Source organism: Carettochelys insculpta, chromosome 4 (genome assembly GCF_033958435.1).
Source record: "Carettochelys insculpta isolate YL-2023 chromosome 4, ASM3395843v1, whole genome shotgun sequence".
NCBI lineage: Eukaryota > Metazoa > Chordata > Testudines > Carettochelyidae > Carettochelys > Carettochelys insculpta.
Window position 1 is genome coordinate 135,293,765 of NC_134140.1, and position 27,697 is coordinate 135,321,461.

General features: G+C 43.2%; 1 protein-coding gene across 10 annotated transcripts in view; it reads right to left on the reverse strand.

Annotated features, from left to right (window-relative positions):
- Positions 1-27,697, reverse strand: part of ADGRL3 (adhesion G protein-coupled receptor L3) — a 738,987-nt gene that overhangs the window by 26,764 nt on the left and 684,526 nt on the right. For 7 of the 10 annotated variants that reach the window (XM_074993917.1, XM_074993919.1, XM_074993918.1 and 4 more), the window contains one exon: positions 545-6,388. The exons of 1 other annotated variant lie outside the window; for it this stretch is intronic. In XM_074993917.1, the coding sequence (XP_074850018.1) occupies positions 5,586-6,388 (803 nt within the window). In that variant the 3' untranslated portion in view covers positions 545-5,585. Of the gene's footprint in view, positions 1-544; positions 6,389-8,677; positions 8,730-13,719; positions 13,849-27,697 lie in introns of those variants that run through there. 2 more of the 10 variants (XM_074993923.1, XM_074993920.1) reach the window with 2 other exon arrangements.

Sequence of the window (27,697 nt, forward strand, 5' to 3'; positions counted from 1 at the left end):
CGAACTGGACATCACACAACTCTTTATGTTCTAAGCCTATTACTGGAAAAGTAGACATTCCGGATGTGGACTATGAACAACTATTTTTAAAAAAAGTATGTGTGAAGTTAGGTGCCTAAATGTGTGGCCTGTTTTTCAAAGGTGCAGACCAGTCAGCAATGCCCACTGAATTCAGTCCCTATCAAACACACCGTCTGGACCCTTAGTGGATTTAGGAACCTAACTTCAGACCAGGAGTTTTTAAAAGTGGGAGCATACATCCATTGCCCAATTTCCAATTTTTTTTTTTTGAAGCCCTGCTCCCTCCTTACTTCAAGTGTAATCAAGGTTTTTTTAGGGTGGGAAATCAAAAAGACCAATGCAATTTTTCAGGGCCTTGGGAAACAAAAATCTTTCTAGTATAGCAGAAACAAAAAAGTTTCAGCTCAAAAGCTGTTTTGGAAAGTTCAGAGCACCTTAAAATATAAACCAATTTGAAGCCTTAACTAGAGCATTTACAGATGATGACTGCTCTGCCTCTCTCATATGAATGCATGCACCCCCATACCCACAGTTCAGTTATCTTATCAGATGTGCTTCCAGAATGCTTTTTGAATTAGAAATCCTCTGATAGTTGGGGAAACACTTAGACACTTGGAATTTCTCATATCCACGTGCACATACTTTCAGATACGAATGACTAAATTTGTGAACCTCAGACTTGAAATTCACATACGGCAGATTATGTGGATGACATCACCATGTAGCTCAGTTAAAACTGGCACTGATACAGGGAGATCCACTGTGCTAATATAGGTCAGCATACAATATCTTTCATCACGCCAGTATCCAAATAGCTGACAAAACGTGGGCCCACAACCTACCGCAAAGGGCTAGCAACAAAACTGAGCAACAGAGGTTTAAAACTGGGCACATTCAATCCTGAGTAAAGAAGTCTGAGGCCAGGTCTATACTAGACTTGCGAGTCGATTGTACAGATACTATTCCAGCTACAGCAATTGCGTAGCTGGAATCAACTTATCTAAAATCAACTCACCTGGCCATCCTCACTGTGGGAGGATGATGGGAGAAACTCTCCCGTTGACCTGCCTTACTCCTTGTGAGATTGAGGTGTACAGGACTAAACTGCTGACCCCACATAGTTTGATTTTTGCATCCCCACAAGGCACACAAAATTAAACCCCGGAAGATCAACCCTGATTGGGTTGATCTTCTGGGTAGTGAAGATATACCCTGAGGCGGGGGGACCTGGTAACAGTCTTCAACAATATTAAGAGCTATTATAAAGAGAATGGTGATCAATTGTGTGCCATGTCCACTGGGGGTAGGACTAGTTAACCTGCAGCAAAGGAGATTAAAGTTAGCTATTAGGAAAAACTTGCTAACTCTCAAGGTAGTTAAGCTCTGGAATTGGCTTCCAGGGAAGGCAGTGGAAAACGACCGTTTGGACAAATCTCTACCAAAATTTGTTAAGATTTACTTGGTCCTGCCGCAATGCTGAGGGAGTGAAAGTCCCTTCCAAGTTCTCCGTTTTCATGATTCCATTAAAATCATGTTGGAGTCATTTCATTGCCATCAATGGCATTTTTACCCCTTCTATGTTGTGATTCAACCTTTCCAGAGTCTATATGCTGCCACAAGAATGACTCTGTAGCAGAAAGTTTTCATGGGATGAAAAGAGACAGGTGTAAAATGAAGAGTGTTACCTGTACCCAGACAGTTGAGAAGTCAGGGAAGTGAGAGTAGAAAGCATAGCTACGTAATGCTGACAGACCCAGGTTGCCAGCCCCAGGCATAGAACCTGCGAATATAGGGTCTAAAGCCCTGCATTCTACCATGTGAGCTAAAGGCCAGCTGGGGTCTCAGTGCCTCTGGGTACTACATGCTTCCCTGGGCTGAGGAAGCACGTCCCAAGCTTTTGAGACCTTCCAGCAGTTCTTCCCGGCCAATGCAACAGTTAGAATGCTGACAGACCTGGGTTGCTGGCCCCAGAGAGAGAACCTGTGCATATAGGGTTTAAAGCCCTGCACTTTATCACATGAGCTAAAGGCCAGCTGGCTGTAGAGCAGAGACTTCACTCACCCCAGATGAGGTCTCAGTGCTCTGGGTACTACAGATAGATGAATGGAGGAAAAAAATAAGATAGGTGATAGGACAGTTGACTCCTCAACAAATGGCAAGTGGAATGCATAAGGTAGGAAGACCTCACCAAGATCATCACAAGGATAAAATTTTCACAAGGAAGCACCAATTCAACAATGCATCAACCATTAACGAGGCCTTGTTCAACATCAGGCACACCAGTAAATGCCACCTTTATCAACCACTGACCATTTATTATGACAACATTAATGGTGAAGGATCTTACCCTCTTTATAAATTAAATTCTGCATTGTCTCCCCAGAAGCAGTTTGGGAGTCTGCTGCTCTTGCAGTTTTTGCCCCTCTCAAAGACATGTATCATTCAAGCATAGTCCATCCTCAAAGTGTCCAATTGACTCACTGCACTAGCAGCTATTTCCATGGAGAATTTGAAGTCCTCTTTGTGAACATAAATCGATACCACACCTTTTCTCTCAATTACACAGACCCCATAATAATAAAAAATGTAGCTAGTTGTAGGGCAGCTCAGAGGCAGCAGGAAGACCAAAAGGGAAGACGGGGTTGTAGGTATGTATCTTCCACAGTGCTACAAAACCAGCTTGTTCTCCATGCAAGATACTGAAGTAGAATACTGCTTGCCATTGACTGTAGTATCGTAGTGCATTCAGCTGTGTGTGGTTACCTCCTACAGTCAAAAACCAGGGTTCTCTTCAGAACATGGTTCCAATATAAATGAGTGGCCAATGGAAGCCACCTAAATAACTCGTACTTTATGATGCTGTGTTGTTTGGGGTTTCTCAGGGCCAGATTCTATTACCCTTAGTGTTCACAAGGATGGTACTTTGTTCTGCAAGCTGCTGTAGTGACAGTAGTGACATTACTCCTGAAATATGGTACTACTTCCTCAGAGTAAAGGATTTGAGAATTTGGCTTATAGGCAACAATTGTGCAGCCAACACATTTTGGTCTTCAGACAGGGAAAGCAAGCAACACTGAAGACATCACCTACCCACCCCATTGGACACTGTCTTGCAATGAAGTTAATGACAGTTTTGCCACTGATTTTCATGAAAGTAGGACCAGACCTTGACAGACCAATATACAGAGGCTCTGTGAGAATTAGCACCTGATGTCACTTCACCTTCAGTACTCAGTGTGCCCCATGGCACTTATTTTGGATGTCGAAATTTCTGGTTTGTTTTTGTTGATTTTTCTAAATTACATATTCTGTCTCTGGGGTAGTATATAATTGCTCTTTATTAAACATGAATTTCAAAGTAAGTTGCAGGAGATCTTAGCATGGCCATATACCAGCAATAAACAAACACACAAGAGAACCCTCAGACTGGGAAAGTAATGTACATATGTCTTCACAGTTAAATATTCTGAGGCACCATTAAGTGTCTTTTGGAAACTTCAGGTCTTAGAAGATGGCTGTGGAACAACTGGGAGTATCTCGTTGTTGTTTTAGGTAATCTGTTTCTGACTGGTCCATAACATTAAAATATAAAGACCACAAATGGCTGCTAGGGAGACCTAAGGTGGACTTATATTACTCTTTGCCACACTACCAACAGATTTTAACATCATAAGAATCAAATTACCAAACAAAGATACAGGGGCTATCACAGTGATAAAAAGCTACAACATACGAAATACTGTACTGACATTATCTTCCTGTCAGAAGCTAGTTTATGCAGTAAAAAACCACTACTGCTATAGAGTAACCTGCTAAAGAGCAAGTTCCCCTCATCTCATCCCTGCCCCAAAACAAAATATACCCAGCTTGATTTCTACATACTCCCAGTCAGCCATAGCTATATCATTTTTGTGCTTAATTTACTCATGTAGGGCTCCATTCCTTGCCCCTGCTCTTGTACTGAATACAGCAAAGGAGAGAAAAATGAAGATTAACTGTACAGTACATACGGTATCTTCTAAATCTTAATCAGTTGTTTATTGGTTGGCAAACAAGTTTCACTTTTACAACAAATATTAGTAATGAGGTCATTCAACTTTCAGACCATACAAAATGGATCATAAATTAAAAAAAAAATTATAATCTGTGCTGCTAATTTACCTCAGAAAACCTACATTACTACTTCAAATCCTGTCAAATAAATAAATTTCCTGTTAAAATAATGAGCAGAGGATTTCTTTCAATCACTTCAAAGTAGTTGGTTTTCAGATTCTTGCTATGAGACAGTCAAATTTTTCTTTTTTTAAACCACTTCAGTACAAGTGCCTAGACTGGGAACCATACTGAGGCCTGAAGACTCCTACCTCCTAACAGGGATATTGTTTTCACATGCAGAAGCCCAGCTATAACTATAAGAGATCTCTTGGCTTCTAGTACCGTGCCTACTGCCTGGGTGAAGGACGGCTTACCAAATATGCATCGTAGTATTATTATTTATTATTTATTATCTGTTGTGCACTGTAAACAAAGTTTGTCCTGCTGTAATCTGCAAAATTTCTGTTGGCAATACACCACTGACTGAAGAAAGAGCGAGTGAAGAAAAGAAAAAGGGATGTAGGGTCGAAAAGAATTTGTGATCATATTACTAGAAAATGAACTGCAGAAAGTGACTTTTTTTTGTTTGTTCTTTTTCTTGCCCAGTGAAATTTCTAAAGAAAATGATGGCAAAAAAGAATTTATGAAAAATCTTGCTCCTACTGGTAGACAAATTTGCAAGACCAGCACAACAGAAAAAGTTCTTTTTTTTCCACTACATTAACAGGGACGCAAGTTCTGGAGGAACAAAAAGCAGACTATATGTGCAATGCTAGTATCTGTACATTACATAGAAATTGTTCAATTTTTTTTCTGCCATTAGTTTTTTTATCATCAGTTAATACAGCAAAACATAAAATATGCGCACAGCATATATACTTCTAGAATTCCCTTCCATTTCATTAGATTTTTTTTGTTTGCTCCCACAGCTATGCACGCTGCAGTTAAATCAAGTTGTGAGTGACCAAAAACCATTATGTGATACAGATTCATAATAAACGGTTTTGCTATTTTTCGTTGTTTGTTCTTTGTGCAGCACTCCCCACCGAGTTGCATCATTGCTACTAGTTTCAAATGCACATGTTGGCCTGTTTTTTTGTTTTCTTCCCTAAATCAGGTCCTCAGTAATAAGAGCAACAGAGCATCAAGGATGTTTAAACAAACACAGCATAACTCAAGAAGGCCACGAAGTGTGCCATTGTCTAGCGTATCTCTTTCATTAACATAATGAAGTCTGTCTGAGAGAGGGAGGGGAGGAAAGGGGTGGAATTTCATCAGTTGTTCTCCCCAGGCTGGCCTAAAAACTCCAGTAAAAAAAAAAGTCTGACTGTTTGTTTTTTTTTAGAACGGCACGAAGATTTTGGAGTACGCACAATATTACCACTGGTTGTGTTAACTCAGAACAGTAAACCAAGTGTGAGGGAGGAGAGGGAGGGGATGTTGCTTGTTTTAAATTTTTGCTTAATCTTCTATAGACTAGTGACCAAGTGAGCAGGTCCTTTGGAACTCCCTTCAGGGGAAGTCCCGTCTTTGCTTGGCGGGACTATAAAACCATCACTGCTGCCTCTCCCCAGCTGGTAGTAAGTGTGTAGCTGATGGACGTGATTTCTGGAGCCTAGGTTTGGCATGCTTTTGTAGAACATGTCATCGGCATCAACACTTTTGGCCATGGGTGGGTCGGTCTGGGTGCTGGTGGTAACGCTTTCCGTGACAGGCATGCCAGCCAGTGCAGGCATACTGGTATACAGAGAATCCCTGTTGGGTGACTGGTGGTCTTCCGTGTGCTCATTGGTTAGCAAAGGGAAAAAGCTCTCACTGTTGTCTTGCGGGATCCGTCTCCTGGTGTAGTGGTGTGGCTGGTGGTTCTCAGCAGAATAAACCCTCGGCGGCAGCAAGGGGGCATCAGATTCTTCATGGATGAGTTCCAGGCCCAGGCCCTCCTCGTGGTTGAAGGAGGTGGCATCGTCCAGGACAATGGCGTCGTCCTCGGTCGCACTGCCGATGTTGTTGACGAGTTTGTTCACCAGATTCCTGTTCTGCTCACTGGAGCGCTCATGGTTGTTCAGATAGGAAGGGATGTAGTTTGATGTGAGTTCCTTCAGGATCTTTTTCTCTAGGGCAGTCTCATTGTGGTTATTATACCCACGGTCAATGATTTGCACACAGTTGCTCAGGTACTCGCCGCTGGCGATGCTGTAGCTGTTGCCGTGGTTACCATTCAGTGGTAGAGTATCCATGACACTTGTATCCCTGGCATTGTTCAGAAGCCCCTCTGAAAAACATCACACAAGAGAGGGTGACTTGGGCAAAACAGGACATTCCTGTAGGACTTGCACAAACATCACACTTTCTTAAGCAATGCTGCACTGTGCAGCTACGTTAACACAGTAGCTGGGTAAAAAGAGATATTAAAGAAAATTAAAACTTAAAATAGTGGGTTTGACAACAACAGTAGCATCATGAAACAAACAAAAAGGCTCAATTATCTTTTAAATGGGAACAAGAGTGCTAGCTTATCAGATTAAGGTTTTTCCACTGAATATGATTCTGTTATCAGGTATTGCATTTGATTTGTCAGTAGCTCATAGAGGACCAGACCCTCTCCAAATAGCTCCTGTTCACATCACACATAGTTGCTCTCAGATGCTCTCCCAGCTTGTTTTGTATGTTCCTTAGAACTATGGCATCTACAGGGCAAATGTTCAGCTGGTATAAACAGGCCAATCATATTCAATGGCAATATGACAGTTTACGTAGGAGGGGGACCTGTACTTGCAGTGTAGCTATCCCATTCCCAAAGCACAGTTTAGTACTTGACTACACAGGTAAGATCTTGGGAGAAAAAATTATCATCTTCCTTACACCTGTGCAACTCCCCTTGATGCAATGGGGCTGGATGGATATAATTTATCATTTTTATCTGTGGTGACTAGCTTGTAAACATGTTATTTTTTTTTAAACCATTTTCTGTCCTTCAGACATATTTGCAAATTATATATATTTCCATCTCATCCTTTCTGTTATCAGGGCTTGACCAAATTTATTTGCATGATGCTATCCTGTGAATCTGATATCACACTCAAATGCTAGGTATTACAGTTCTGGGAGTGTTGTCACTGCTACGCTCCACAGATTCTGTGTTTCACTTTTTCATTAGGAAACTTTGTTCGACAGCAGGCACAACACATGTTGAAAGGATTATGGGCATGATAGAGTTGCATTTTCATCATGGCTGCTTGCATATTTATTCATTTAACTCCCATGTGTATGTCAGGCTGTTATAACCTTGCCTGCCATTTTCAAAATGTGTCCATTGAATGGGAGCACTTCGGACCCACCACTGGAAAAAATACACACATAGCTGCGGAAACACGGCCAGCGCTTCTGGGAATGAGTTGGTTTTGCTGAAATTATTGAATTAGCTACATAAAATTTGTGGAAGCCCACTGATGTAAATAAAAACCCAGGGCTTCAATCTTCATTCACACCCACCAGAGTAGAGGAAGAATAACTGGAAGCGAGTGGAGTGAATCCAGGGTAAGGGAGAGGAAATGGTGCTCACATGTTAAGGTACCATGCTAATGACTACTGTAACTGTTAGAATGAATACCCAATAGGAGAATACAGGGAATGTTCCATTTTTTTTCCAGTCAGTGCATTTAGATGCTGTTAAAATCAGAGAACACTCAACCGACAGTGGTGGATTAGAGCAGCTCTGTGTAGACAAAGATTAATGGTCATTCACATCAGCAAGAAAAACCCTTAATACACTGCTAGTGTACCTTCTGAAAATAGAGGATTCAGTCTATATCTGTGATGCAGTTCTTAAAGCATATTTGTCTTAGGCTAGAAAGCACTACTGCAGATTTTATTCTTTCTTCAAGGGAAATATCCTGATTGTCTCTTTCCTATTTTAGATTTCCAGTGCCTGCTGTAAGTGGTTGCATCATGGATTTCCAAACAAGTAAGGAAAGTTATGGATAAAATAAACTAGCCATTCACAGACATAGAACAAAGCCATTTATTTTCATGTTTGAAGGTCTCTGTAAATGATCCACAACATTTAAGGAAAATAAAAAACAAAATTTTTAAAGGACTGCATGTAATGAGCGATTGTTACTACAGTGTCTGCTTGATGGTCATGGCCGACTAATTTATGCATTGAGACACTGCCTTTATTTTTGCTGCCAATAGAATTGGAAGCTGAAAGATTCTGTAAGAAAATAAAGTGGATGCATTGCATTTGAAATAGAGTAAGTTTCATAATGAAATATGACATACAGAATGATAAAAGTTTTATGACTTTGCAAATCAAAATGTTTAAAAACAATGTAACATACACAGTTACATGAGACTTAGAATCTATGTTGCATAAATAACACAAAAAAGAAATAGACAATAAAAATCTAATCTGTATCTATCTATATATACACATATCTATATATAGATATATTAATCCATATGGCTTTTATTTTTCAATTTTCAGAATTGTGTGAGATGAACTTTTTTAATAACTACATCATCTATACGTGATGCGATAAAAGTGAACTAAAAAAATTACATTTGATATGCAATGTTTAGCTTTACTCCCATACTTGTCTCTCTGTAGGGCTCTAAACGACAGCATGAAGAAAAGGAAAGAAAAAACAACAAGTAAGCTTACAGTGACAGTTGGGGAAACATGAGTAAAAAGCAAATTGATGATATGCAGAAATAAGAGTTAACAGAAATAATTTCTACTGCCCAGAATACATGAATCTATTATATGGTTTATTTCAGGTTAAAATATTGACATTTTAGACAGGAAAAAGAAGTTTTGAGCACAATAATAAACATGTTATTTTTTTAAAGATTTCTTTTTAAATGTTTCCAATCTCAGTTTATGATGTTAAGAATAGAACACAAACCAAGAATAAATATCTGAATATAAAGTTTAAACTGGCAAACCCCAGTCAGAAAGACAGCTACCTTTAATGTCATTAGAATGAATGTTTTTACTTGCTGTTCCAACACAGAAGAGTACGATGCCATCTTGAAGACTAACAGATTAAGCTTTTGTGTGTAAAAGCCACTTTTGTCAGGCGTATCCCATGAAAGCTTAAGCCCAAATAAATCTATTAGTATTTAAATTGCCTGCAGACTCCTTGTTTTTGTTTTGCAGATACAGACTATCTCAGCCACTGCTCTGAGACTTGACTTACTGTTAGTTATAACTGTCCCAGCAATTGAATTTGAAACCAGTTTTCTTCCTCAACTGCTGTGTCTTTCATCTCCTGCACACACTGCACCCGCATTTTAAAAGCTTTGGCAATAAAGCTTTCATTTATTATTTTGTTTTTGAACCACACACGCCAACGATGAGGATTTTGTGTTAATTTTCAGTTGTCTATTTTGTGTTGGTTTGTGGCACATTGCATTAATGTTACTTTGTTTCCTCCTTCTTTCACAATGATCTTTCACAAAAGTGGTAGCAGAACACCCATCATTTATAATCCAAGACTCTATGCAGTGAAAGACTCTGTCCAAATTGTGGCAGCTTCTATGCTTCAGCAAACCCCACAATTTCTCAACTGCTACCTTATTTAGTCCTATATGGCCAAATCCATTCCAGCAAAGGAACTGAGAGCTTCACTTTTCACCTCAGGCTTCAAAGGCCTTTCCACTGGTTTTAGTGGGCTGTGGATCCTAATGGCAGACATCTGTTAGACAAAATTTGGTCACACTATAGAGTGCAGAGGGGGACCCTTAGGGCACGTAGGCGGCATGTGTGCTATTCATAGCTCCCTGGAAGTAAAAAAAACAAACTTCTGAGAGCAGATTCCCGCAATCAGTGCTCAACTGTGCTTTTGCCATGGAATGCCACTACAGAGATTCCCTGCCCAGAAATAGCAGCTCCAAAGGGTTTTTCTGGATTAACTTTAGTGGCATTTGGTAAGAATGCATTAGATCATGGTTTCCCAAACTGGGGTGTGTGCAGAAATTCTGGGGGGGGCGGGGGGGTGAGGCGATCCAGCCCCCACATCATTTCCCCTAACCCAAAGAAAGAGCCGGCCTTTGCTTCTGGCTCTCAGCCCCTGCCATTTTACATGGGTGACCTGATACAACTGCTATGAAAAGCAGGCAGCCGATGAAGACCCACATGTAAAGATGAGTGAGTGTGGGTTGGGGGTGGTGGAGGAGGATAGGGTTAGATGGGGGGCTGGGGGTGCCTGGCTTTGTGGGACAGGAGGGCTCAAGCAGGCAGCTTATGGGGGTTGGGTGGCTGGCCAGCTTGCAGGATTCATGGGGCTTGGGTGGCTGGCCCCAGCATCACAGGGCTCAGGAGGCTTGGGCTGGTGGGCAGGTGCCTGGCCCAGGCAGCATGGGGCTTGGGCAGGTGGCCCAGGTGGCTGGCCCTGGGGTGGGCAGCTGCTGGGTGAGCAGGTGGATGGCCCTGGCAGTGTGGGGCTTGGGCAGGTGGTGCTGGCAGCACAGGTCTCAGGTGGGCAGGCAGCTGGTCTGGGCAGCTCTGGCAGCTGGCCAGCTGGGGCTTTACCAGGCATCCACAAGGGGCCAAGGAAAACTATTTGTGCTCATTTTCAATTTGAAATAACATTTTGCTATCAAGTTTCTGTGTTTATTTTAAATTACAAATGGAATTTTTTGTTAAGGGGGGGGTTGGATGATGGTAAAGAAGAGGTGGGGGGTGTGAGGGTTTCTCAAAAATCAAAAGGGAGGCGTGATGCCAAAAAGTTTGGGAACCTGTGCATTAGATGATCACAACGGCTCTGCTAGTTTGACTAGTGGGTCAGTAGGCACGACTCCCAGGACGCATGGAAGGCTTTTCATGGAAATTGGTATATAGTAGCTTGGGGATGCAGTGTAGACTCCTCTAAAATTCCTAGAGGTGTTATGACAAAGATCAAGAAGAAATTCCTGCCCAGAGACAACCGCACAGTTTTGGAAGCAATATCTCTCACACTTCTTACTCTCTGGCCATGTCTACACTAGCCAAAAACTTCAAAATGGCCATGCAAATGGCCATTTCGAAGTTTACTAATGAAGCACTGAAATACATATTCAGCGCCTCATTAGCATGCGGGTGGCCGCGGCACTTCGAAATTGACGCGGCTTGCCGCCACGCGGCTCGTCCTGACGGGGCTCCTTTTTGAAAGGACCCCACCTCCTTTGAAGTTCTCTTATTCCCATCTGCTCATAGGAATAAGGGGACTTCAAAGTAGGCAGGGTCCTTTCGAAAAGGAGCCCCATCTGGATGAGCCACGCGGCAGCAAGCCGCGTCAATTTCGAAGTGCCACGGCCACCCGCATGCTAATGAAGCGCTGAATATGTATTTCAGTGCTTCATTAGTAAACTTCGAAATGGCCATTTCGAAGTTTTTGGCTAGTGTAGACATAGCCTCTGTGAAATGAAGCAAGCCAGAAGTCATGGAGCACGTTAAAGACTAACAAAATTATTTATTAGGTGATGAGCTTTCGCAGGACAGATCCACTTCTTCAGATCAGGAGCATTTCCAGTACAGACTGACCTACTACTGGTCTGAAGAAGTGGGTCTGCCCCACGAAAGCTCATTACCTAATAAATTATTCTCTCAGTCTTTAAAGTGCTACAGAACTTCTGGTTTGTTTCATTAGAACACAGACTAACATGGCTACCTCTCTGTTCCTATTCTCTGGGAAATGCTGATGGTTATCAATAAACTTGTAGCCTCTCAGTTCTGCTCCTACTGAAGTCAATAGTAAATAGCCCGTGGTTTAAAAGGCAACAGAGCTGGCTCAGTTCACTAATTTTTAGTGACTGAACCCATATTTATATCATCTTTGGCCACAGTTTTTGTCCCTTGTATTAAGTAGCACATTAAAAACGAAAGGACCTATTTGTGTAATGAGGTTTTATTCAGTGCAAATAATAGAATTAACAGCTGGTTTTTAAAATGAGATGAAAATAACTGAAAGAATTGTAATGCATTTTCTAGCAGAAACTGGTTGCATATCTCAGCCCTGAGCACATTTCTAGAGCTGATATACACGGCCAAAAAATGAAAAAAATGGGGATAACAATAAGTCATATGCTTACTAAACATTACCTTCTGTCATCCAGACTGTACCTCTATAACCCAGTTTAAAACTTCCTCTTGCTAATTTTGGAAGCTGAAGTAAAGTGGTGTTAATCTTAAAGCACAACACCTTTTAACTGTAACAACCTTAACACTTCATTACTTCTCCAGCAAGAAAATATAAATATTTACATGCCTAAACAATATATATTATCAAAACTTGGTTCAACAGTTGTGACACAGCAATCTCTGACAATTTATGCTTAACATTATTTCCTTTAACTAATGATTTAATGTCATTCAATTTATTGTGAAAAGTTAGTATGGCTCAGGAAATTTATCAACAGATTTGATCAAATGCATATGTTTTCCCCTAGGTGACTTGAAATAAAAGACTCTAGTGATATATTCAATATACAGTTCTACCATAAATAATGCTGATATTACAACACATCTTTACTGGTTGTGCTATATCCATTACTTATGTACATTATTATGAGACAGACCCCTTACTGCAAATGGATAATTTAATTAGAAGAGGAGCAAATAAAGAGACCTGACATTTTGGAAAGTATTTGTGTTTGAAAACATAGTTACTCTCCATAATTCTGTGGTCTGTGGGGAAAAAAATATGTTAAAGACTGAACTATGAAAGTTCATTGACTCAACCTGATCAAGCATTCAGATATCAGATTTATTCCCCACACAATTTGTAACTACACCCGAGCTATAACAAAAAGCTTTCTGAAACATTCATTTACAGATATGGTCTGCTCATACAAGAGCAAAGAGAGAAGACAAATACTTCAGTCATAAGGGAAAGATTTTTGAAGTAGAATCTTATAGATAAGGTTCAGCTGACTTTTTGCAGCAATTTGAGTCCCATTTACTAGATCACAGCTACAAGAAGAGCTTCTAGTTACCTGGAGCTCTTATTTAACTCTTTACAGCATACACAGCTTGTATTAACTTACATTCATTACCCAACTCCAGCATCTGTTCTGTTTGGAATCAGTCTAGATTCCTGGTTCCATGTCTGTCTTCTAGTTCAAGAGTGGCCTTTTAAACGCATACCTTCTCGCAGACCCAATGAACAGCTCTTTATTTTTCCTGTGCGTTATTCCAAAAGCAATAGTAGCTTTGATTTGCTATCAAAGGGTATTTTACCCTCACTTACCTTGAAAGGTGCTCCTCTTTCTAAAATGAATGATTTAACAAAGAAACAAACTGACAACAAAGAGAGACATGGATACCGTGGACAAAACACACATTGATGAGTAAAAATAAACAAAATCAAAAGAATCAGAACCACCACACAAATTTGAATGGATCTGATGAGCAGCTATCAAACTGAAGTTGGCCTGTTAATGGGGCTAGTGAGAAAAAGCCTAAGGAAAATGGAAAAAAATGTACTGCAATGAGAAACTATTTATACCCGGTACCAAAAAACAAAGTGGGAGGGGGAAGAAATGAAGAAAAAAAATGGGCCTAGATAAGCCACAAAAATGGGACTCTCACTAGAAAAAAATTAGACAGAAACTCCTGCACACCTTGTGTGTTGTACATGCTGACAGAAGGGTTGTTATAGACCGCCGATTCCCCAAGCAATGTATTATAAGGGTTGTTAGTGCCATGAGGACGAAGCAGAGCATTGGTTATAAGATGATTAGCCATGGCTCCTGGAGCAGCCCAATAGAAAGACAGAAAAAAAAAAAAGAAAAAAAAAAAGGTCAATCAGGCAAATGTTTTATTTAAAAAAAAAAAAGTGAAAAAACAACATTCAGAATGACAACAGTTGAAACAGTCCTGCTTACAAGCAGCCAGCTAATTAGACTTGAAAACTATATGCCACTCTAGCAGCATAGATGTTTCTGGCAATGCACATATCCAAGTGGATGCAAAAGAAAACAGATTGGAATGTCACACTGATGGCAGTTCCCCTGCTTGCTCAACGCGTAAGCCAGGCTACGCTCACATGCACAGCCAAGAAACAAAAAGTGATCATCTACTCAATGGGGGCCATGTGATCCGCTCCAGGAAGTGCCAAATACACCAAACAATAGCAACTCACACAAAAATGCACTCAACTCTTGGGCCAGGTCCACACTAGGGGACAACATTGATTTTAGATGTGCAAATCCAGCAATGAGTCGTGTAACTAAAATTTATTTTTACTGCTGTCCTGTCAGCAGGAGATTGATGCGAGAAACTCTCCCGTTGACTTCCCTGACTCCTCACGACTGCCAGGAGCACCGGGGTCAATGGCAGTGCCATGACAGTTCAATTTAGCGCAGGCTCGCTGGGAGTGCTAAATTGAACCCTGGAAGATCAACTGCCAGCACGTTGATCTTCCCATAAGCATAGATGGACCCTCACTACTGACCAGGCTTGTTAACGGGGGCAGGGAGCAAAGGGGGCGACTCAAAAGAGCCCAGGACTTTCTGCCACCGCTACTGCAGCAATACCCGGGGCCCTTTAAACCTCTGCTGGAGTGCTACGTGGCATGTTCCAGGCAGCACTGAGTGCTGGGAGGGGTGGGCCTGCGCCCGTGCCCACACTGCAGTCCAGGCGCCCCTGAGGACTGACTGCACCCAGCTCTGCTCCGTCCAGGAGTGCAGAGTTGCCTCCTGTCCCACTTGCCCAGGGACTGGCGAGGCTGTCGGCTCCCCTGCTACTGACTAGGTTTTATTTATCGGTGGCTCAGAACATACATTTAAAAAGGAAAGGGTAGGAAAAGTCGGCTCCCTTGAGATTCTGGCCACTTATTAGACAACTCTTATTCCAGGCACAGCAATTTACTTCCAATAGGGTAGGTACAACTCTATCCACTGTGCTTTAACTCTACTCAGTAATGCCCTAATGTGCAGCAGTGGCGTGCCCTTACAGGCTTGAGCATCATAATTCTTTCAAGCGTTCCTGCAGACGGGACTAGTGAAGTCCATAGGGGTCTTGCTATGCCAGGGTTCTATGTTTCCTTTGCAAATACAATTTTTCACTCACCCCCTCCTGGGCTGTCATTTTGGAAAATACAACCTACAGGAAGCAGAGGGGTCACAACTCAGTGTGTTCCTTATGCTAGACACTGGGAGGCTGAGCTGCAGGATTCATGCTCTTCAGCATGCAACCAGAGGCAGCTATGTCATTTGCTAAGAGAAGGAAGCTGGCAATGACTTCCCTCCCGTCACCTCTGCCAGTCCACGGCAGGCCAGAAGCAGGGAAAGCCACTTTTGAAGCCGAGGTTTGGAATGATGGAGGTGGTTGGCATGTCTGTGAGTGCGGAGAGGAAGGAGCCAGGAGAAATACACCTCCCTGGGAGGGGGCCGTTGAAAATCTGACATGGATCCCGGCATCCTCACCGTACATCAATCCTCAGACTAGGTGCAGGGAGAAGGGACATTTCCTTGGTCACTGGTCTGAAAACACAAGTAGCTAATTTGAGGTACTGGGAGACTCTAACAGAGCACTTCTGCAGCACTGTAGGTCTTCCTGAGATGCACCTCACCTTCACAACAAGGAGCTCCCACCCTGATAACGAGAACAATTGGGCTCAATGGGCTGGCCTCGCTATTGAGATTGCCTACAAGAGCAACCACCTGTAATGATGATTTTGTGATGCTGGTAAGTCCCCAGTGGGAAAGCAAGTGAGACCCACCCGTGGCATTTCACACAGGATCCACAGCAGCTGGTAACAGCCTTGGGAGACTTCCATGGAGGAGATGGATCATGTGAAAAACCAACCCTCAGTGCATGACTCCGAATAAGGAAGGTGACACAGGTTAGAACCTGCTGACTGTGTTCCATTAAAATGCACACCCTCTCTTCAATGGAAAACATGAGAAAATCCCAACAAATGGGTCAGACTCAGCCAGTCTTCCTTGTAAGGAACAACTTCTCTGGCTGGCAGTAAACCTCCATGAAATAAAAGAGGACACCCAACGAGGGAGGGGCAGAAAGTGGCCCCACACCAAATGCATGAATGTATGAAACAAGGCTCTAACAGCATATTTTCTGTCTTCTTCTTTCTTACTGACGTCGCTTCCCTTAAAACCATTTCATTCACAACCAGGGCCAAATTTTGCTGTCAGTTACAGCAGAATGAATCTCGTGCAGTGGTTCTTAACCTGGGGTGCATGCACCCGGGTGCCCTTTCTGGGGATGCGAGACATGCCAGAAGTTTTTAGAAGGTAAATCATCGAAAACACAAATTAAGCAAGCACAACTACGTTGTTTCATCAAACCTATGTATGAATTCAGTTAGCCGTTAACTGTAAGCGCATCGGTCATAGGCTACTTCCACAGCAAACCTCCACAACAACTCTGGGCAGTACTTGCATATTTTTGTATGCCGACCGTACTGTTATTTGTGGTGAGTAATAACATAAAACTATTTCACATATATTTACTATGCATTTAAAAGTATATAGGCCCCCCACCTTCATTTTTGATAAGGGGTACAAGAACATATTGTGAGAACCAAAGGGGGACAGGCTGCACTATACGTTAAGAACCACTGATCTAGTCCAATGAGCTCTCCTGTAGTTAGAGGGCTTAATCTGGACCGATATGTAACTGAGCCCAGACTGTGACTTTCAGAAATAGGAAGCACAGTAAAGGGAAATTACAAGAAAATAATACATAATGATAATTAGGCTAACTTGTCTTCAAGACCCTCCCTTTGGCTTACTGACCTCTTTTGTAAAGTGATTGACGCCTGTGGATGAAAAGTGCTGGATAAGAGAGAGGAATTATTATTAATCACTCTCAGGGTATGTCTACACTGCTGTGCAGATCCATATGGTCAGGATCAATCTTCTGAAGTTTGATTTCACATGTCTGGTACAGATGCATGAAATCAAACTATCTGGGGTCGGCAGCTGAACCCTGTATTCCTTGATAGTGCGAGGAGTAAGGGCGGGGGCGGTTCAAGGGAGAGTTTCTCCATTGACCTCCCTCTGTGTTGACAGCCAGGTAAGTCAACGGCAGATAAGTCGATCTGAGCTACACAATTGCTGTAGCTACTATTTCGTATCTGCAATTGACTTAACTCTCTAGTGTGGACCAGGCCTCAGAAGCATAGTCTTTGCCGCTCCATGACTGCAGGGTGGGTGCTACATGGCCCATTGTCAAAGCTTTAATTAAACCCATACTAATAAAAAGGGTCTGCAATAAAAAGAACCCCAACCACCTGACACCAGATGGAGTTATCATCCTGCCTTAAACATCACCATGGCAACCAGCAGGCCTGCCAGAGACAGAGGATTAGGACTTCATAGGCGTACTGAGCAGTGGAGGCAGGTGAATACACAAGTGACCCCCTCCTCCCCATTTGCCTGAAAGTGTCCTTGGCAATAAATAATGAGCAAAGCCAAACACAGAAAATGTGATCTGAGCAGCTAAAACTATCAAAGATTCCAGCTCCCCTGTAACAAGCGCCTGGGAAGGAAAAGAAGGTGGGGGTGGGAGGAAGAGTTATTTCCCCAAAGAAACAGCCTACCAGACAAACTAGAGCACTTAACAACACAGCCTGTGTGAGATGTGACAGCAACAGAGTGGGGCCTGCGTGGAATGGGGCGAGAGGCTGCACAACAAAGGTGCTTCCGAAGTAGCGGGCGAAAGGCCGGGCTGGTGAATTTCAAAGTAGGACTGTGGATGAGAACAGACTGTTCCAGCTCTATTTGGTGAACGGCGCCTTTCTTGCTATGTGCTGTCTGCCCTTTATCCTCAGCCTGAAGCATCCCTTCACAGTCGGTATTTCCTTATTTATTCACCTCCAGACAGACCCTGAGTTCTATAGCTTCCAATGGAGCGACGGAAATTTACACGCACCGAGGATATGTCCCCAATATCTTCTTAACATAGCTAGAATTGACTGAGAGCCTTCCTTGATTAAAACCTCTCTCTACTCCATTTCTCATGGCACAGCTATATTGTGCATATCTGGCAAACAGAATTTGTTTGTCTGCATCTGTGACTGGTAATTCCCAAGCTTCTGTTAGCTGAAGAGATGCTATTGATAGACCCTTTATTTTGCTTTCCAAAGTACTGTTGCACATTCCATGCTTGTACACATAAGGCCATGGAGTAATAAAGAATGAAGAGCGTCAAATGGAGTCATTCTAGACACACACGTTGGTGTGTGCACATCGAATGAGACGAGCCAATTGAAAACTGAGTCACGCGACAAAGACTAGGAGCCACAGCACACAAGGAGCATAAATTGTAACTCAGCATAAAACAACATAAAGGAACAGCAACTCTCTGCTGTCTATTTCGACAATACAAAATTTCTCTTGTAGGATTTGGTTCAAACCATTAGGTAGCTAACAAGGCAGCTGTGCCAATCAGATCTAGAATCAGGTTGAGATTCCAAGTACCCTCAAAATTCATAGGTATTCAGTTCCAGGTTACTGGAGGGGGATTATCTTCAGTAGGTGCTTGTAAACTGTGAGTATAAACAAGGACTTCCCCTGTGAGAATGGAATGCTCTCAGTCAACACCAGGTTTGGGTGAGTAATTTGTAGCAAATAACTTATTAAACTCATATAGCCACTTTTTTCTGTTCACAAATTGACATCAAGCTGGCCACAGTTTTCTCAGATTTGTTGTTCAGAACTGCTTGTGGGAGACACTCCGTGACTTCTTCCTGGCCTGTGAGAGAGTTGGATATTTGAAAGTTGAGCTCTTTTTGATTTGTCACGAGATTTCTTTTTTGTTGCTTGACTGGATGAGTGCCATTTGTAAAGCCAGATTCAGAGACCTTTGCTCAGCATGAGTAATTCGTTGTTTGGGGAATAGTCCCACTGATTTTAGTGGGACAACTTCAGAGGTAATTTGATTGTTTAATTTGATTAACCATCATCTGCATCAGGTCCTTGGAATTAGGCTTCCTCAATGAAAAGTCATCTCAATGAATCTGAAATCTCCTTGTTGCAAATATTCGGCTTATAGTTGCTATGGTGGCAAAAGTGCCTGTTTGGAAAGTCATCTGTTAGACTATGCCCCAAAAGCAAAGAAAAAAAAAGATGCAAACACCATCCAAATTAATTCTTGTATAATTCAAATAGTTGTGTTCTTTTCCTTGCCTGCTCCCCATCCCTCTCCTTTTTGTTCCAATACTCAGCTGAATTCGACACACCAACTCCCTAGTTTTCTTTGAATCACAGCTGCTTATTTTATTGACAAAGCCATGTTGTACTGTTATTAGCAGTGCAGAACCAACACAGCAACTAAAGAGTGAGCCACGTACAATACTTCTTCATGCATGGTTAGTAAAGTTAAGCTTTGCATGCAGAATCATTATTATTGGTAGCGGTTTAAGAGACCCACGCCTCTTGATTTTTATATCCAAGGCAGCCAGGCTATCAGTTCAAAAAAATCATCTTTTGAATTGTAAACTCAGCAAATCTGATACAGAAACCATCAAGGGAGAATGAATGGCAAACCCCATGATGCCAGTTTTTATAGTCACTCTTCTGACTACAACTGCACATAAAGGCTTTAAATTAAGTTTATCTATTCTCCATGTATATGAAAGTAGATATCATTTTAACTATAGCATGCAACATGAATTGGACCTTCTTTTCCCCTTTGTTAGAGAGAAATTCATGTCCTTGATGCATGAGGACATTGAATGAGGAACTAATTTTGGAAAGGTTCAATGTGATGCGTTTGATAAGAAGCGTGCATCCATTAAACACAGGTTTGCTTTTAAACATTTGATGAGAGCAAAGAATGAAAGGAAAGATGACAGGTGGCTGTCACTCGAGTCTCAACTATATCATTCAGGACCACAATTCAAATAACTTCTTGCTGCCTGAAGTAAAGCAGTGCTGAAGGCCTTTATATTAACTTGAATCGCCTGCCTGCTCTAGCAGTAGCTACTATAAAGGAAATGCATTCACGTTCCTCTTCAGACGTGGTGAGAAAGCATTCTCTTTCAAAAACAACTCTGAACTTTACAAAGCTACTCAAGAGATGGGCCTTTCTGTAGAATCACATGCCTGTGCAATTAAAAACATGCTCACAAATCAAATGTACCCACATCTGTTACGCCTGATTTCAGCTCTTCTCAGTTGCAGGTCTTAGCCAGCACACACATCAAGAGGTGGAAATCTCAACCCTCTTCCCACACCAGGCTGGCATAGCATTGTAAAAGTACAGGCCCATTGATGAGGGTGGGCAGAGGGAGCAGTTGCCCCCAGGCCTGGGATTTCAAAGGGGCTTGGAGCAGTGCTGGCTTGAGATCCAGGTCCCTTTGAAATGCCACAGAGAACTGTGTCACCACTCCACATGCAGCTCTGAAAGAGCATTGGTGACTTTAAGCCCCACCCCTTCTACCTCTGGCCCCACCCCTTCCAGGACAGGGTGCTAGGACGACCTCTCACCTAGCTTCTGGGCTCGTGGTGGCTGTTGCCACCACCGTGTAAATAAGCATGACCTGGAGCTCGGAAAGTCTCATGCACTTTTAAAAACAGGTGAGCAAGTTGCGAGACTCAGGTTCCCAATACAAATGGCTGACTCGAGCGGATCTCTTATTCCAAATCCCTATGGCTAAATGCTGAAAGAGAATTTGGCTCTCCAAGGGCACTGGTACAGAAATAGCTGAGTGAGGCTGACTGAAGTGTGTGAATTCTAGCCAGGGTTTATTAATTTTGGTCCAAATGTATTTATTTGCATGCTCTGGTTATACACCCAGAGCAGGTAGTAACACCTGTCTGAGCCACACCTAATGCTCCGCCTGGCACTTTCCTTATCAGTGTTCACTAGTGGCCTTCACAGGCATAATTCCCAGGTATGTAAGTGATGCTGCTAGTCACATTCTTAATCAATTTTATCAGACACATAATGCAATGATGAAGAGTCAAACAAGACATGTTAACTTCCAGGGGGTGCGGGGTCGGGGAGACAGCATTTTTCTGATACCCACAAACAAATGCTCTGACATTTAGATGTATTAGATTCTGTTCTTCTAATAGCCAACAAGGTGAAGCTAATCAACTTCAATAAACCCTGCCAATTAAATTTCTTTCAAATAGGTTTGTTGTCACTTGCAGCATCTAATCTAAAAGCTATTAATACCGACTGCAGAGAAACAGAATCTCAGCAAACGAGGCGCTAGAGTTCTGGGACATTCCATTCCTTAATGCAGAAATAAGAGAGAGAATCGCATGAGCACACACATGAACATATTTATGTGTAGGCCCCTCTGCATATAGGAGCCTCTGGCTGTTGCTGTGTGCGACAATCTGGCTCTAGAAACTACCACTCCCATGACGCTTTGGGAAGGAAAGGGGGCATTTTGGCTAGGCTGGAAAAAGAAGATGGTGCTCTCCTGTTGTTGGAGAGTTAAGGCTGATGGAACAGAACACTTCAGTGCAAGTGTGAAGTTTTCTGCCAGACAAGAACTGCTTTGGGGAGCTGCAGCCTGTTAACGAGAGACCCCTGCAGGGAAGGAACTTTATCGGTGTCTGTTAGATCAGAGGGGCTGGTCAGCTTGTTGCCTTGCCTGGTCTGGCACAGAGAACCCTCACCCTGCTGACTGCGATCCAGTGAACAACAGCCGCATGCCAACGTAACCACGTAACTACAAGTTTGATAACTGAAGAGTGCACACTCTGGGGTCGGAGAACTGATGGCAGTACACATGCCAATTATGTTTCATTTATTTGTGTATACTGTTAATTGATTTCATTCATATTTAGTCTGTAACCCTGTCTGCTTAAGTTGCTAAGTAAAGGTGTCTGTTGATTCTTATGTGGTCTATTAGATATATATAGTATTTATAATTGCTGTTTTGGAGTTAAACCCAGATTATAACTGGAATAAGTTTAATGGTGGTTCCCAAAGCACACCATTTAGAGTGTACAGGGGTGAGCCAGGTGGAGGCACCACCATTTTACAGAGCTATAGAAATCAAGGGTGGAAAGGGGATTCCCAACTATCCAACATCACCACTGGGACACTCAGGATCTCCTTTAAGATTGCACGCATCAGGCACACAGACACCCAGGTGAATGCTGCTTGCTCCCGAGTAACCCAGGGAGGCGAGAAAAGGGGTTACATACATTTGATATTTTAATTAGTAACAGAGAGAAAGCCATGCTAGTCTACATACTGTCAAAACAAAAAAGCAGTAAAGTAGCACTTTAAAGGCTAACAAAATAGTTTATTAGGTGAGCTTTTGTGGGACAGACCCACTTCTTCAGACCATAGCCACACCAGAAAAAAAATTATTAAGGTGAGCAAATCAGAGAGCAGAGGGGTGGGGGTGGGGAAGTAAAAAATTAGATTAAGACAAGTATGGCTTAATCTGCCCCCCCCCCATACTTGGCTTAATCTAATTCTTGACCTTCCCCCCCACCCCTCCACTCTCTGATTTGCTCACCTTGATCATTTTTTTTTTATTTGTCCTCCTTGATTACTGTTTTTGGTTCTCTGTGCCTTAAATATTGCGTCTGTTCTGGTCTGGCTATGGTCTGAAGAAGTGGGTCTGTCCCACAAAAGCTCACCTAATAAATTATTTTGTTAGTCTTTAAAGTGCTACTTTACTGCTTTTTTGTTTTGATATTTTAAGATTGGAAACCTATGCAGGACTGTAACTTGCAGTCTAGGATCCAATCGTTTGGCCTTTCTCATTTACATGGCAAAGACTGGAACATCCACCACTGTAATCTGGCCTTTTCTCTGATATGCAGCCTACATTTTTATTGTTCACATTTTCTGTTCCTTAACCCTGCTGTGAGCCCCACCGTTTGGGAGTCCCTTTCTGGAAGACGCACACAGGCTCAGCACAGCACCCCCACCTGGAATCTGACTCCAGGGGCCCTCTGTTGGTCAGGAACCAAAGTTAAGTGGCCAGATTCTCAAAAGGGCTCGGGTTGCTGAATGAAGAGCACTTTGGAAATATTGCAGACAGGCTGCTGAATACTTGGAAAATGGGCCCCGGCAGCTTTTGAAAACTTGCCTCATAAAGCCTATATACGGCACACGGCATTACTCAAAGGTGCTCCCCAGTCTCTGACCCAGCATGCACTGCACGCTGCCTAAGCTGCGAAGTGTTCTGGGAGGGTGGTCTCTTTGCTTCTTCCACAGCTCTGGTGGGAGCCCTGGAGGGCTGTGGAGAAGCTGTGTGCATTCTCCTTTACAATCACTGAACCGCCGGGATTCGTAGGCCCTTCGCATACGGAGACTGTGTGCTTTTATATCACCTTAGAGCCCTTCTAGTTGCACTTATTTCTTCAGAACACAGCCCCAGAGGGCTCCGAGTGCAGGGCAGCTGGGAGCATCCTAGCACACCCCCTTTGTGCATCTCACAGCACAGCAGGGTGGGAGGTGGACCTGTGTGCTCTGCTTTGGAGGCTTGTTCAGAGCAAGTCAGAGACTCCAAGGCCAAAGGGGACCATTCTGAGCATCCTGTTTGACTCCCTGTGTCAGGAAGGCCAGAGAACTGCCCACAAAATAATTCCAAGAAAAGCACCTCATCTTGAAAAATCATCCCTGGTGGAGAATCCACCACAGCCCTGAGTGAATTGTTCCAGTGCTTAGTTACTCTCACTATTAAAGAGCTATGCCTCATTTCCAATCTGTTCCTGTTCTCAGCTGCTCCCCTCCGTCTGCTGCAGTCACCATGGAGCACTGCTGCTGCTCTTCTAAGCTGTGCGGAAAGATTCCAGTCTCGACTTCTCTCCAAAACCTGCTCTGACATCCAAAACTGCCTCGCCCTCTATTTCCTTCTCTAAATTTGATCCACCTAATGACTGACTTCCAATTATATGGCTGTCAATCCTAAAATCTCAGCAGTCCCTAGCATCTCCGCTAAGTCAGACGCCACATCATTCATTGAAATCTTTGCAACAAATCTTGGCTAACACAACTTTAGACAGCAGAGAGGGCAAATAAACTAGACAGCAATAAGCACCAGGATTCATCCTCCACATCACTAGAAGAACAAGGAACTGTAAATTCCCCAGGTCCTTACCCATGATGCTGGACATCATATTTTTTCTGGTTTGTAAAAAGTACAGAAGCAATCTTTAGTGCAAAGGGGACCGAAGTTTTACAAGAGACTCCTATACAAGTGAAAATAAGCAGGTAATAACTTATTTAGTCCCATCCTGCACAATTCGTTGCTACCACACCTTACAGAAATACACAGTTAAAATATAAGTCCTTCATGGCTAGGTGACAGCTAAAATTCAGCCCATGTTGACAGCACCCCCTGATGGCTGTTACATAATTTATGCAGGTTGCAGAGACATAGGCTTCATATCACAGAATCTGGGGATACCAACCCCTTTTTTAGGGGAGTCTGATGTGACCGCATCTGGGACTTTGCATCCCGCTTTCCATGCTGTTCCTCCTGAGCAGTTATTAGACAGAGGAAATGGAGGGAGTTTGCAGAAGAGCTACCAAAAGATCAGAATCAGAGAGGTAGCCATGTTCGTCTGTAGCTTCAAGAACAACAGGAAGTCTTGTGGCACCTTATAGACTAACAGATATTTTGGAGCCTAAGCTTTAGTGGGAAAAGACCCGCTTCATCAGATGCATGAGTGCGTGGGGGGGTTTTCAGAGGGGTATTAAAGAGTGGGGTCCCAGTAAGAGGGAGGGCCAGAGCTGACAAGGTCTATTCAGCAAGGTGGAAATGGCCCAGTACCAACAGCAAATACACCTCTGAAACCACCCCCTCCACTCACGCATCTGATGAAGCAGGTCTTTGCTCACGAAAGCTTATGCTCCAAAATATCTGTTAGTCTATAAGGTGCCACAGAACTTCTTGTTGTTTTTGAAGACAGACATTCACTTGGCTACCCCTCCAATACGAGTCTGAGAAGAAGTCCCACTGTTTGTGGTACATAACCTTACTCTGAACAAGATGGTCGAAATTATACCACAGCACTCAATCCCGCACGGGCAGAGAGAAGGGGTGGGTGACCCACTAGGTCACTGCCAACTCAGACATCTGTGGTTCCATAAGCTGCATCTAGCTCTGTTAGGGGAGAGGTGTCTCCCTTAGAATACCCTTCCGCTGAGTCAGTACTCTTAGTCTGGGCTGAAAAGGAATGGACGCCAAATGAACCTCTCAAAGTCTAGAGCAGGGGGTAAGCAACCCCTGGCATGGGTGCCAAGAGCAGCGTGAGAGCAGATTTTATTGGCACATGAGGCTGGAGCTCGGCCCCATCTCTCCTCCCAGACAGCTGGGAGCTTGCTCAAAGCCATGGTACCTGTGGATTAACAAAAGACCAGCTAATGCTACCTACCACCATCCAAGCAGTAAAGCTCTGCATCATAGTTTATTTATTAACGAAGCTGTTATAAGTAGGACTGTTATTGACTTTGAAATGTATCACCAGCATTCGGACCATACATAGAGGTCAAAAGGTCAAATTTCAGCACTCTGCCTTGGAAAGGTTGCTGACCCCTGATTGAGAGGATGGCCCTTCAGAGCAGGCCTGCTGGCAAGGGAGCAAGGGGGCAGCTTGTCCAGTTTTGCTCCCTGGACTGGCAATATCTTTGAGGGCCTCTACAACCAGGCAGCCCTGGAGGCCTGAGTTGGGGGCTAGCTGGGAGTTGGGCCGGGCTGCTGACAGAGGACCGGAATTGGCGAAGCCCCTGCTGGGGATGGATGGCCAGTGACCCCACAGGAGCCATGGCTCAAGCTCAAGTCTCTTTAAAACACAAGCTCTTGAAGGCAGGGTCTGTCTTCCTCTGTGTTTTGTGCAGCAGCTACAGCTGCTTTGAGCACAAAGAGCACTGAAGGACAGAACACAGCAGCTTTCTGGCAGGGGCATCAACCTCTTTTTGTGCAAAGGGGTTACATTAATCCTTCATAATGCCTCCTGGGAAGGGGCTACTAATTTGCAGCTACTTATCACTGTCCTTGAGCCAGAGCAGACCCACCACTCCTGGTAGGTTTGTATAGAATCATAGAATAGTAGGACTGGAAGGGAGCTCGAGAGGCCATCGAGTCCAGCCCCCTGCCCCCATGGCAGGACCAAGCACTGTCTAGACCATCCCTGAAAGCCATCTATCTAACCTCTTCTTAAATATCTCCAGTGATGGAGATTCTACCACCTCCCTTGGCAATTCGTTCCAGTGTTTGGTCACCCTGACAGTTAGGAACATTTTCCTAATGTCCAACCTAAACCTCCCTTGCGGCAATTTAAGTCCATTGCCTCTTGTTCTATCCTCAGAGGCAAGGAAGAACAAGGTCCCTCCCTCTGCCTTATGACACCCTTTTAGATACCTGAAAACTGCTATCATGTCCCCGCTCAATCTTCTCTTTTCCAAACTAAACGAGCCCAATTTTTTCAGCCTTTCTTCATAGGTCATGTTCTCTAGACTTGTATGCACACTCAGGGCAGCCGTGAGGCTTTGGTGTAACAACCAGGCCAACATTTGAAGGATGCTCACTAAATCTAAGGCCCGGTTTGAAACACCTTGACCCACATCCTCAAAAGTAAAGTGCACTTAGGCATCTCTTGCTCAAATCAATATTCAATTGGTCTGAGGGACCTAAGTATGTTTGAGGATCAGGGCTTTTCTGCTAGAGTTTCAGAGGTGCTGAGCATCTGCAGGTCCCTTAGCACATGACCCCAGCACCTCTGCAAATTGCATACAAGGGATCTCAAGTGGGGAGCACAAACGTCATTGACAATCCTGAAAATTTGACTGGAAGATCCCCAAACCTTCAGTGGTATTACTCACAAGCACGGAGGCAAGTGTCCATATGATTCTTTGTCAGCAAAGTTATTCCTCTATCCATCACCGTTAAACAAACAAACAAAAAACCAGCAAGGCACTTTTATTGCAGCCAAAGTTCATGCCACTTCTCTTTGGCTGTTTTGTGTGAGCAATTGCGACACAAGCCTGATCCGTAGGGGCGTGTTCTTCAGCATGTGTATTCTGGAAATCTGCCGCTGAGTTAGTCTCCCCCCTCCCCGCTCCATTCCCCCCCCACTTTTTTTGGTCTTTTGTCTTGCAGTCACATTTTCCTATTATAAATTGTTCTCAGTCATTGCTTGCTGTGTGGAAGGGGCACAGTGGAGGAATCTGATGACCTAACTGGCTGTTCCAGGAGAAACAGGAGATGATATTGTTTCCTGACAATCGCACAAAGGAAATAAATTGAAAAAAAAAAGTGAAAATATTTGTCTCTGATATTTTTCAGCCACAATAACACCCTTTGGTGTCACTTGTAAAGCAGGTAACACACATCAGACAGACTTGTGATACTTAAGTTGACGGTGTCCTTTTAACGTCCTGTTGAGACGAGTGAATCAGTTCACACCTCTCTGGGAACTGCACTGTTCTTTAAAAAAAATTACAAGGTGAATGAATTCAGCAGACTCTCAGGCTGGCATGGTGGCCAGATAAATTTATCCAGTGGGATACAGCTTATGCACATGATACAGCCAAATAGTAGCACTTCAGAGGACTGGGGCTGCAGCTGAACTCAGCTCTATTTAGGCAGTGCTCCCTCATTTCCATTGAGAACTAAGAACCATTGCAAAATCTGCCTCACGTGTGTGA